The 10,974-nt window shown below is 44.6% G+C and overlaps 2 protein-coding genes across 3 annotated transcripts in view; both read right to left on the bottom strand.

The window, feature by feature from the left end:
- Nucleotides 1-1,955, bottom strand: part of LOC113217378 (phosphatidylinositol transfer protein alpha isoform) — a 19,490-nt gene extending 17,535 nt beyond the window's left edge. For both annotated transcript variants that reach the window (XM_026437255.2, XM_026437257.2), the window contains exons 1-3: nt 1,790-1,955; nt 922-952; nt 628-791 (exon numbers count right to left, since the gene is read on the bottom strand). In XM_026437255.2, coding sequence (XP_026293040.1) covers nt 628-791; nt 922-952; nt 1,790-1,806 — 212 coding nt within the window. In that variant the 5' untranslated portion in view covers nt 1,807-1,955. The remainder of the gene's footprint in view (nt 1-627; nt 792-921; nt 953-1,789) is intronic.
- Nucleotides 1,956-2,257: 302 nt separating this feature from the next.
- On the bottom strand, nt 2,258-7,794 carry LOC113217400 (AP-1 complex subunit beta-1). The gene is made up of 16 exons (XM_026437288.2): nt 7,639-7,794; nt 7,066-7,190; nt 6,829-6,999; nt 6,507-6,752; nt 6,228-6,421; nt 5,961-6,135; nt 5,688-5,875; nt 5,349-5,603; nt 4,821-5,270; nt 4,547-4,739; nt 4,282-4,457; nt 4,120-4,206; nt 3,903-4,032; nt 3,614-3,785; nt 3,369-3,523; nt 2,258-3,277 (listed from the first exon to the last, which is right to left on the bottom strand). The coding sequence occupies exons 2-16, from the start codon at nt 7,171-7,173 to the stop codon at nt 3,203-3,205; spliced, it is 2,775 nt and encodes a 924-aa protein (XP_026293073.1). The 5' UTR covers nt 7,174-7,190; nt 7,639-7,794; the 3' UTR covers nt 2,258-3,202.
- Between the last annotated feature and the right edge of the window lie 3,180 nt (nt 7,795-10,974).

Raw genomic sequence — 10,974 nt, 5'->3', positions numbered from 1 at the left:
GCCCCCGCGCCGCCCCCGGAGCGGTCCAGGACCTGCAATACCCCTGTATTTGAGAAGACGTTTATCATTGTATGCGCGCGGGCGTCTCAACGCCAGGCAACAAGTGCACCTTCGTTGAACCATCTATTCTAAAAACCGATTGAGAGAGATAACAAAAACTAGATTTGCTAGGTGCAGGTCCGGGTCCACAGGGCGGCGGGAGGGAAGCCTACATTATGACGGTGGAGGATGAATGTCAAACGTGATTGACGACGACCACCACCCGGCTGAGCCTTAACTCTCTCGTCTCACTCGCTCGGCATGTAGATGAGGGGCGGGAGGCTGCCCCGGACGTGCTCCGTCGCACCGATGGGTCCCCACGCCCTCACCCTCCTCCCCCCCCCCTCGTCGGCGTGGGGGCTGTTGCAGGGGTTGCAGCACAGATACGGTGCACTGGCACACTGGGGAGGGGGAAGGCATACCTCCCCCTGGTGTGGTGCATGGACAACCGCTTGGAACGCATGAGATTAGGCTTCACTGGATGTCACTTCAACTCAAAGAAAAAAAATTGGGAAATGTGACGATAGATTTTAAAAGATACATGGTATCTGTGTGAGATTTGGTGTCGAGCGGCAGATGTGAACTCACCTTGCTAAGTGGTAAATCTTATAGGTATACTGCCCTTTTGAGTATTTGCCTCCGAGAAGAGGGTAATTATCAAACGGTTCATTTTTGATGACTTCAATTCCCTCTCCTCCTCCCGTTTCATTTTTGCTAGCTTCTGCAACGGAGTACAGTTGAGCAACTTGGTACTGAAATCAAAATTAAGACATTGAGTACATCAATATAGGGCAATTAAAAAATAAATAAAGCTTAGACAATGCTGTTAAAAAAGCACTTTGATCTATAGCCCATGAGTTTTAACTTTCATTTAATTCTTACCTCCTCCACGGTAAGTGGGAGTGTGACACGGCTGTAACAAAAATTAATTTATGAGTTATACACCAAACTCTGCTGCCTTTAACACAATTACTTGCTCTGGAGCAAATCAAATACCATCCCAGTAAAACCTATATAATTTAAGTACCCAATTTACTGCCCATAATTTTTTACAAATGAATAAAGAGGACAAGACAGACACTAGAAACTAGGATGTACTTTTAAATTCTACAGCAAGATTTAAATAGACAAATTACTAGGATTTATGTATGAAAAAAATACTTTTCATTTAAATATATAAATGCCATCAGCGTCAGGTGCGACAGAGTAAGCTATTGAATGAAAACGACCAGCCCATTGATTGACGGATGGCTCGTATTTGAGCCACTGGCTGACGCACGGAACCTAACCTTGCAAATCTGAGTCATCGCTACGAGTCACAACCAAAACTAAACGTTCATTCAAGGACCAGACCCGTACACGCAGTCCAGAAAATAAAATAATGAACGCTGATCACAAAAAAGACAACAGATGGGGCAGCCACGAAGACATTTTGGCAAATAAAGGTCTTTCGAAACGTCAATAGAGGGTGGTTGATACTTTCAAGGCTACGTCCGTCCAACTCCAAACCCGTTAGTTCAAATGTCATTGCGGGCTCCAAATAACACTAAATTCACGTCATATCCACATTTGCAACACTATTAACCGCTGCAGCTAATCAATAACGCACACTTCACCGATACAATAGTTATCGAACGACTGTCGGCGCACAAGTGTTCGAATTTTCAAGCACAGAGTTTTCGCGTTGAAACCGTGAATGACGGAACGGACAAGGACAAGTCAATGCAACAGAGTACGGAAATTTACTTACAATTCCTTGATCAACATTCTAAACTAGGGTGCTACTCATGAAATAAAACGAAAGGAATATCGCACGAGACTCGGGTGGCTACGAGTGGAACGGGTAGGAGCTCGCGGCACACTCACTCACACACGCACACTGGCACACACACAGGTCCGCCACCGCACCGCGAGTGACGTAGACCGTGCGTCATCAGGGGGGCCGTGGCACGGCCCCGAGGATCACTCGCCCAGGCAGGCCTACATTGATCACTCCACCGCGGGATTTTTAAAATAGTTTCTGCTGCCATGCAATTACAAGAATTTTCAGAATACTTGTTTGTCTACGCGGCAGCCGTGCTCTGTGATACATGTGGCAATCATCAACTAGTCATCAACTTCTCTTTCACTTCATTGAGTTTTTTGTCTACTTGCCAAACGGGACAGAGTCTGAACGGGATGAATATTTTTGTTTCTTTTCAAATTACAAAAGGCAAAGTAAAATTTGGTATAATTTTATTGACTGGGTATCAACATGTTGATAATTCATACATCAAACCCAATATAATGCTAAAATGTTTCACCACTTGAAACTCGATGTATTATTCATACCAACAATAATACTGCAGGTGGAATACCTAGAAGCATCTTATCACAAGAAAAAAATAACTACAGGTGATCATTTTACCACACAAGCGTAGTAATACTTTTGACACCTTCATAAAAATTTGATAATCTTATATTGTCAGAATATTTTCACAATTTTTAATTTTTGTATAACAAGTAGGTTGGTATAGTACATATCTGATACGTAAAAGTTTAGAGTATTGTAACACTTCAGAAGTATTTTAAAAGCTTTACACTAAATACAGGGGTATTGAGACGACCCACAAGAAAATTGTTGGCAAGGTTTACACAAGCATCTACATATCACAAAAAAATAAAATTTAGTGATTTAAGAAGCACGTTAGATATTTGATTCACACAACTGACACACAACTAACCAATAAAAAAAAGATCAGAACGATGGTTCATTTGATATTTCTAACAGATCAACAATAGGTAGCCAACACTGCACATATTTTGATGAAGCAAACCATTTAACACTGACTCTCTAAAGAGAATCTATACTAAATTCTCTGCTCATACACAAGATTTATTTACAACTTGACTGTTGGTATTTTCCTTATTAAACTAGTAAAAATTACATCGGGAATGTTGGTTAAGTAGAGCAGTTGATTATAATGGTTTCTCCAAGGCTTAACTACCTAAATGAAAAGTTCAAGTTCATGCAATGAGGGGTACTGGGTACAGCACCCAGCAGGGCTTCAAACTAAATTCCAGCCATAAAAACAAAATATGTACATTCTTAGACATGTTCGACCTTGCATAAAACATATGTAACAGCAGGAATAATTATTTAAAATAACAACTTCCATAAAATTTAAGAATGAAGAATTTGGTCATATGCTTGGAATACACCACCAGCGACATCTAAAGCTCTTGTCTTTAGTGACAACTGTAAAAAAGAGAAATAGGAAAATTTGAGCTTAATAGGTACAAGTCTTTTAACTCAATTGGCTATTGAGAAAAACCATTGATGTACTTACTGTGATATTGGGATTTCCTGGTTGAATCTTGAGTTCATTTAATACCCAAATGCCATTGGTTAGCTTCAGTGATTGATAGAGCATATCTTGTCCCTCTACATTCCTCTTAGCAATGGTAAAAACATTGTTCTGCTGCATTTTGGACACCACAGTATCTATGGACAGAAATGAAAATCCAGAAATACAACATGCCATTCTGAAGTGTATCAGAGAGGTGGACGATGGAAATAAATCTGTTAACAAACCTGGATTGCATGGTACATCATTCAGCGTATATTGCACTTCATTTTGTGCTGGAATTTCTTTCCATGTGTTCAAGAACACTCTCTTATCCATTTGACCATCCTCACAAAAATATACATTCATAGGAACAGTACAGGCATAATAGAAAATGTCAATATTGTTCTTAATCGCAACCTATTTGTGAAAATGAGATAACATTAATGTTCATTAAATTAGGGCAGCATGTTACACCCAACTGAAAAGAAAAAGTTAAATATGCTATGAATGCATTATCAAACTAACAAAATATACCTGTAGGTTAGTAAGGGGTTCCATTCGCTGTACTGCACCAGTAGTAGCAAGAGTGAGAGAGGCTTCATGAGACATGCCAGGTGCCAGAGGAGATACAACTTGTAGGGGAGCAGCAGGGGTTAGACCAAAGCTGAAAAAACAGAAACAATGTGTACGTGAAATGAAACACAGAGTAATTTCAGAGGAACAATACAGAAAATAATGTAGAAAAACATACCTATTTTTGTTTAGCTGAACAGCAAAACCGCCCATGGCCTGCATTGCTTTGTTGGTGAAAGTAAAGTCCATGGATATTTGACCATTCCTGAACAAAAAGTGTGAAGATTGAATTGACAAAGCCAAACATTATGAAATGTGGTTAAGAGAATTCAGTGCTTACTTGCGAGAGAATGTGCCCCAAACATCCATTCCCTTTCCCTTTTCTGCAGGCAACCAGTTGACTTTCGGTGCAACATACATGGCAGGAGGAGCAGCAAAACCAAATATGTCACCCAGCAATCCCGTTGTAGTTTGGGAAACTGGTGCGGCAGCAGCACCTCCAACATCTCCTCCCAACTAGATAATTAAAAAATAATATTACTTTAAAAACTTGTAGATGATCATAAAATATTGTGTACAACAATCTACTATTAATTTTAACTTACTAGGCCATCAAGACCACCCCCAAGAAGATCAAGACCACTACCAGCAGGCTGTGCTCCCGGAGCTGCTGCTCCAGTTGGGGCACTAATATCCATGCTCAATAGATCGCCGATCAATGATTCCTGTGTTGGAATAATGGAAGCTTCACCACCACCGCTACTTGCACTTTCCCGGTAAATCTCCTGGGAGCCCGTTCTAGTTTTTTTTAAAAAAGCACATGATTAGTAAGGTTTTAAAAGGAAAATTATGGGTCACACATTTGTAAAAAATACTCACCTGGCAGGTAAGGATTTGCGGAGGCCCGCACGACCTTCAACAAATGCAGTTGGAGGCTTGTGATAAACTGATGCCAAGCTCGATATGTGACAGATCAATTCATCGAGGAGAGTAGGTTCAATCAAATCAGTTTCCTCAGATATTAAAGGTTTCTCTGCCAGCACAACTTCCTTAGCTGCAGCAGGATCAGTGGACAAAAGACGCCAGTAAATGAAACCTCTGTCTCTAAGATCTGGGTTATCAGAATCTTGAGTTGCTAAACTGAGGACTTGCTGCACAAGCTCCTGGGTATCCGATGGGCGTTTAAGGAACAATTTCACAATTGCAGTCAGCAACTGAAGTTGTACTTGGGTATTCTCATCATGGAAGCCTTCTAAGAAGCTTTCCAGAAGCTCGTCAGCATTGTCAATACGCTCAGCATATTCTCCAATGATCCAGATCATTGATGCCCTGTAACAGAGAGTAATTTTAGGCAATTAATCAATAACTCTGTGGTCGCTTGATTATACCTTAAGATAAAGTTCTTACCTTGCTTCTGGTTCATCCAATGTATCAAGATTCTCACACAGAGTTGAGATAATGCTTTCATACTTGTTGGGGTACTTGCGGAAAATGTCCTTAATGACAACAATAGCCTCTTGAACTACATAGTTAACTTTGGTTTGGATGAGATCGAGTAGAGTTGAGACACAACGCTCAGCTGATTGCTCAACTTTAATGGCACAACGTCCAATGGCGCGAACAGCTTTACGAACAAAGTCTACATCAACCTCAGTAGCATACCTAAAGACAAATTTCATCCAAAAAATATTAGAAAGGGAATCTGAAACAAAAATTAAGGCTCATGTAGAATTTAAGAGTACTTACTCCTTCAGTTCAGAAAGCACCTGAGCAATGTTAGCTTGGGATGCAAGCCGGATCATGATGTCAAGCTTTTCCAATTTTACATAAATGGGGTCATTATATTTGACAAAGAATACTTTCATTTCATGCTTCAAGATATCAGGCCTCTTCTGAACAATGAGATTGATGTTCCGTAAAGCAACATACTGGACCTGGATAGAGTAGAAATTAAGTGTTTAAAATCTACAAAATTAAAAAGAAATATAAGAAGAACAATTTTAAACAAATGTCCCAAACCTCAGGTTCTGATGACAACAGGGTAACAAGGGGTGGGGCCAATTTTTTAGTAAGAGTCTGAACAAAATCAGATTCCCCTGGCAGCATTTCCATGAATTTCATCAGCACTTTCACAGCTGAGAGTACAACGGCAGCATTGGCATGAGCCAGTCTTGGAGTGATACGTTCACAAATGCTAATAGAAACAGAAGGGAAAAAAAATAAGTATTGTATGCACCTATCAAACTTAACTCATTTCATTTGTTATGATGGTGATCAAAGACCCACCTCTGTGCTTCTCTATCATCTTTGGGGCTGTAGTTGGCCAATGAATCAAGAATGAAGACCTGGCCCCATTCAGTGCATTCATTCAAGGCGGTTAGCAGCTTGTTGATTGTTTGTGCATTCATTTCAATGAGAGGAGATCCACTGGCACTAGACTCATTGATTTCAGAGAGAGCAGCAACAGCATTGGCAACAACCTTCAAAAACAAACAATACACTCAAGATACGGAAAAATGTTCTGGTATCTCAAAAACTGATAAAGGCTACTTTTAAAACATATACCATAGGGTTAGAATCAGATAACAAGTCCTTCAACTGGTCAAGGAAACCTTGGTCTTCCACAAGGTGAGCATTGATGTCGTACAACTTGGCAACACAAACAGCAGCTGTCTTTCTGACATAAGGGTCTTCATCTTTCAAGCATTTCCTCAAAGGTTCACATAAATACTCAGTGATCTTATCCACACGAATGCAGCCCATTGTACGTACTGCCAAAGCACGAATTAATGGATTGGGATCTTCACAATCCTGCCAGACAATATGAAGTTAGTGTTTGTACAATGAAACAGAAAGACATACAACATACCAAAATACAAAACTCTACCTTCACAAAAGTATTAACAGCCATGATGGCCATATCAGGTTGGCTTTTAGCATAGTTCATTAAATAAAGGTACACTAGTTTCTTCAATTCCAGGTTATCAGTTTGCATACAGTTCACAACATCAGGGAAGAGGGCGGATACATCCTTCCCCACTGTCATAGAAGCAATCACCTGAAAAACAAGAAAGTCAGTGCCATATATTAAAATTTAAAATTGATCAACGCTGATCATACATACCTTCTTGACAGCTTCCCTTTTCTTCTCTTTTTTGTCATTGTTCAGCTCAGACTTCAATTCAAATATTTCACCTTTCTTGGTGGTTGTAAAGTATTTGGAGTCAGTCATGGTGATCTCCGGTATACCTGTCAAGAAAATTAAAAGGATTATCTAGGAGAGTAGTGCATGGTAGACAATTTACTGGATATAGGAAGACACAGAAATAGAAAATTGAGTAAACATAAGATGTTTATTAACTGAGACAGTTCATCACCATGGGACAAGATTGAGGTTAAGTTCAGATGTTTCACTCAAAGACAAAACGACTGACAGACTCTAATAGGAAAACACAGATTGTTCCAGGTACTCAACACATTTTTTTAAAGACCCCAAACTAATTTTGTGGAATAACAAGGCCAAGGCAGGGAAAAATCACCCAAACTACCAGCTATTGACATTTCAAGAAAAGGGGGCGACGACAGGTACCGGGGTAAAAGTACATCAGAAAACCAAAAACCAAACGACAACTCAAGAATATATCAACACGGACCAATTAGAAGCGTCAAGGTAAGTGTATAGAAGAGGTAGACTTACAACTAGAAACTTCTCTAACGTAATCAACGCCCCTCAATCACGAACGTTGTAAAATCCGACAACTTGGAGCCGTCAGCTTTTCGATTTTCGAGGCACAGAATCGATTTCTAGTTCTTCAGGAGCTGCAACTTCTACACTGACTATGGTGACACTCGGAAGAAAAATATGGTGTAAATAACACTACTAATAGTTTTAATAATGCAATAAAAAATAATTTGTCAATTACAACTTATTTATCAGTCGTTCTGAAGTATCCTGCTCGTTTCTGTGAGACAAGCTTCTGCCAGCGTGGTTGGTATGAGTGCTCAACATCCAGAACCGGGTTAGGGGCACGAAGCTGCGGTAAATTCAAACACAGAAGACTGTTTACGCGCATTTGTGTGTGTTTTGTTGTTTGTGGGGGGTAAGGGTTACTGGATGACAGATCGAATTCGCCCTCACCACCACTTGGGGCCTCACGCACAACGGGTTGCCTACTTACACGCACGGTACAACAGGATGCAGCATTGCAGCAACAAGGCCCATTGGTGGGAATTCCATACGTCGTAGAGGTTTCATTAATTAATAAAGACCAATTGCTTCGAAAATGACGCGAATAATGGAATATAAGGATAGAAGAAAAAATAACAATTTCGTGGCCCGTTTCCTTAGAGTGCCCCCTCCCCCCTTCAACACTCTACTACTTGGTGCCGCCACAGTCTTCGCCCCTTCCCTGGTTCCGCCCCCGGCTACTTCGACGCGGGCAAGTCCATTAATCCCCGGTAACGAGCCGCCTGCAAGCAGCGCCTGCAAGCTGCCTGCAAGCCGCCTGCAAGCCGCCTGCAAGCCGCCTGCAGTAAGCCGCGCGCGGCCGTGGCGCCAACCACACCGAAAATGTGCCGTGCAACACGTTAAGGGGGGGAAGGCCGCTTGCCTCTCCGCTCCGCTCCGCGCCGCGCCACCTGCGACACGAACACGCCATTGTTTAAGCGCGGGTGCGCGCCCGCCCGGCCCGCCCCGACGGCCCCGTCCGCCTGGCATAGCGCCACATCGGCGCGGCTCGCCCTCCTCGCCACCCCCTCCGCAAAGCCAACTGCGCAAATCACGGGAAGTGTTTTTCCCGAGTGTGCTTCGAGGAGCGCTGCGCATCCTACCCCGACAACGACGGGGGCTGCGGCGGGGGACTATGTAACGTGCCAAGCCAAACTACAATCAGACATAGGGTGGGTGATCCACGCCGTGTTTTATTTCTGCTTATAGTGTATTTCGACTAACGGTGGAAGAAGAACAGCGGGTAGAACATAAACGTTACCGATTGCTCGAGAGCTTCCCGCCTTTACGTCGCGCCGGTAGTGGGGGTAGGCGCTCGGCCAACTAGGAACCTTTATGTTAAACACGCTATTCTTCTTCCTCCGTTAGTCGAAATACACTATACTGTACCGGATTCATGCGTGCGGGCGGGCTTGCCTATGCCTACCCTGGCTCACCATGGTGCCTTACGACCCCGTGCGAGTAGACAACCCGGCTGCATTCATGAATCCGGTACAGTATAACAAGCAAAAAAAAAAAAAACACGGTGCGGATCACGGATCACCCACCCTGTACATTTTTAGACAGTCCCCAAAACTGTCTTTATCAGAAGGAAAAAAACGTGCCCCTCCCTCCCTCCCTCCCTCCCTCTCCTCCCCTCGTTTATTTCACAAAAAAATGATACAAAAAGTCGCGATAGTGTGTGAGGCACGAATCAAAATGCCACCTTCTCGTTTTACCGGCGGTGGTTGTTTCAAACACAAAGATGGCTGTAGTACGACGTTGGAATTCCCCTTTCAAAAGTATCCTCTAAACTTTATAATCGTAAACTATAGCGGGAGAGTTACACACACACTCACACACGCACGGCCCGATGACCACAACAGGACGGGCATGGAGGACCTGCGCGTAAAGAAGAACAGAAGGAAGATGGCCGCTGCGGCGGGTGGTGGGGGTAGGAACATAACAAAACCTCATTTGTTTAGCAGAAGTGGCGTGGCGCTATTTCGAAGTGTGGACGTATTATAGCACCAAACATATTGTAAATTTAATAATAAATGTTGTTTACGTGTCAAATATTAATTTTGTGATAATTTAGAGACAATGGTCCACCAAAATAGCGTCAGTTTCTGAACGCGTCGACTGCTGAACAAATGAGGTTTTGTTATGTTCCTACCCCCACCACCCGCTGCGGCGGCCATCTTCCTTCTGTTCTTCTTTACGCGCAGGTCCTCCATGGCAGCAGGTTATTCGCGTCTTGTCGTGGGAGGCGTTTTATTAATTTCTCCCTCTCTATCTCTCTTTCTCTCTCTCTCTTTCCCTTTCCCGGTCCTCCTCTCTCCCGCGCGCAGCTCGCTTTGAGATCGATGGCTCCTCCGCGGTGTGTCCTGCGCTCCTCTTCTCTCTTCTCCCCGCGCCTTTTGCCTTTATGAGTGCAGCCCGGGCCCGGGCCCCGTGCCTCGGCGGCGGCGGCCCGCTCCGCTCCGATCCGGTCGTCGTCGTCGTCGTTGGTGGCTCCGTCGCGCCCGGCCAGAGATTTGTTCTTTGACGCCACATATTTCCCCCGCCGTGCCCGCCGTCGTCCGCCCCTCGCCCCCTTCTCGCAGCGCCGCGCCGCCCGCACCTTTGAGACGAAGCAGGAGGAAGGGGGAGGAGGGGGAGGAGGAGAGGGGGGAGGAGGCCGCTGTCCAGAACGAGAGAGGTCCCGGGGACGGCGCGGGTCCCATCTGATAAAAGGTGGGTGGTAAGTGATACCGGCCTGGTCCCGCTTCGGTCCCGAGCGCGTGCTGCTAGGAGGCCCCACCGGGTGGGCCCATCCAGAGGGAGAGAGAGAGAGAGAGAAAGAGAGACCCTCACGGAGAGCAGCGGGTCGGGCGGCCGGCTGGTCCGGCTGGTCGGCGTGTCGCACCTCACGGCCATCATGGTGTCGTTGCGCTGAGCGCGCCCGCCCGCCCGCTGCCGCAGCATCTCCGTGGACCATCTCGCTCGTGTCGCGCCCGCTGCTGGCCCTGGCCACTGGCCTCCTCCACCTCCATGACACAAAGCAGCCATTTACACCGTTCAAATTCCAAAGGGAGAGAGAGAGAGAGGGCGGGAGTGGAAAGTATTGGTGGAAGAGGAGGAAAGACGGATGTATCTCTCTCTCGCTCGCTCTTCCTCTCTCTATACGGCTCGCAGGAGGCTGTGGTGCCGTTCGCTGGGTCCACACCACACGCGCGTCTCCACTGCGCGTCTCCTTGAATAATATAATACCTGTATAAGGCACTAGTGTCGTACCTGTAATTACTTTCTGCCTGTGGGGCGTTTGTGCGCGTGAGTGTGTGTGTG

Source organism: Frankliniella occidentalis, unplaced genomic scaffold (genome assembly GCF_000697945.3).
Source record: "Frankliniella occidentalis isolate FOCC.00 unplaced genomic scaffold, Focc_3.1 Scaffold95, whole genome shotgun sequence".
Lineage (NCBI taxonomy): Eukaryota > Metazoa > Arthropoda > Insecta > Thysanoptera > Thripidae > Frankliniella > Frankliniella occidentalis.
The sequence above is the reverse complement of the archived record's forward strand: the minus strand, read 5'-3'. Positions and strand labels throughout refer to the sequence as shown.

Bases quoted from the DNA above. Each gene is read 5' to 3' on its own strand.
- LOC113217400 (XM_026437288.2), bottom strand. From the start codon at position 7,173: ATGACTGACTCCAAATACTTTACAACCACCAAGAAAGGTGAAATATTT. The intron at 5,876-5,960 runs GTTTGGGACATT...TACTCTATCCAG, and splicing joins TGTTGTCATCAGAACCTGAG to GTCCAGTATGTTGCTTTACG. The intron at 4,033-4,119 runs GTATGTTTTTCT...CTGTTTTTTCAG, and splicing joins GTTCAGCTAAACAAAAATAG to CTTTGGTCTAACCCCTGCTG.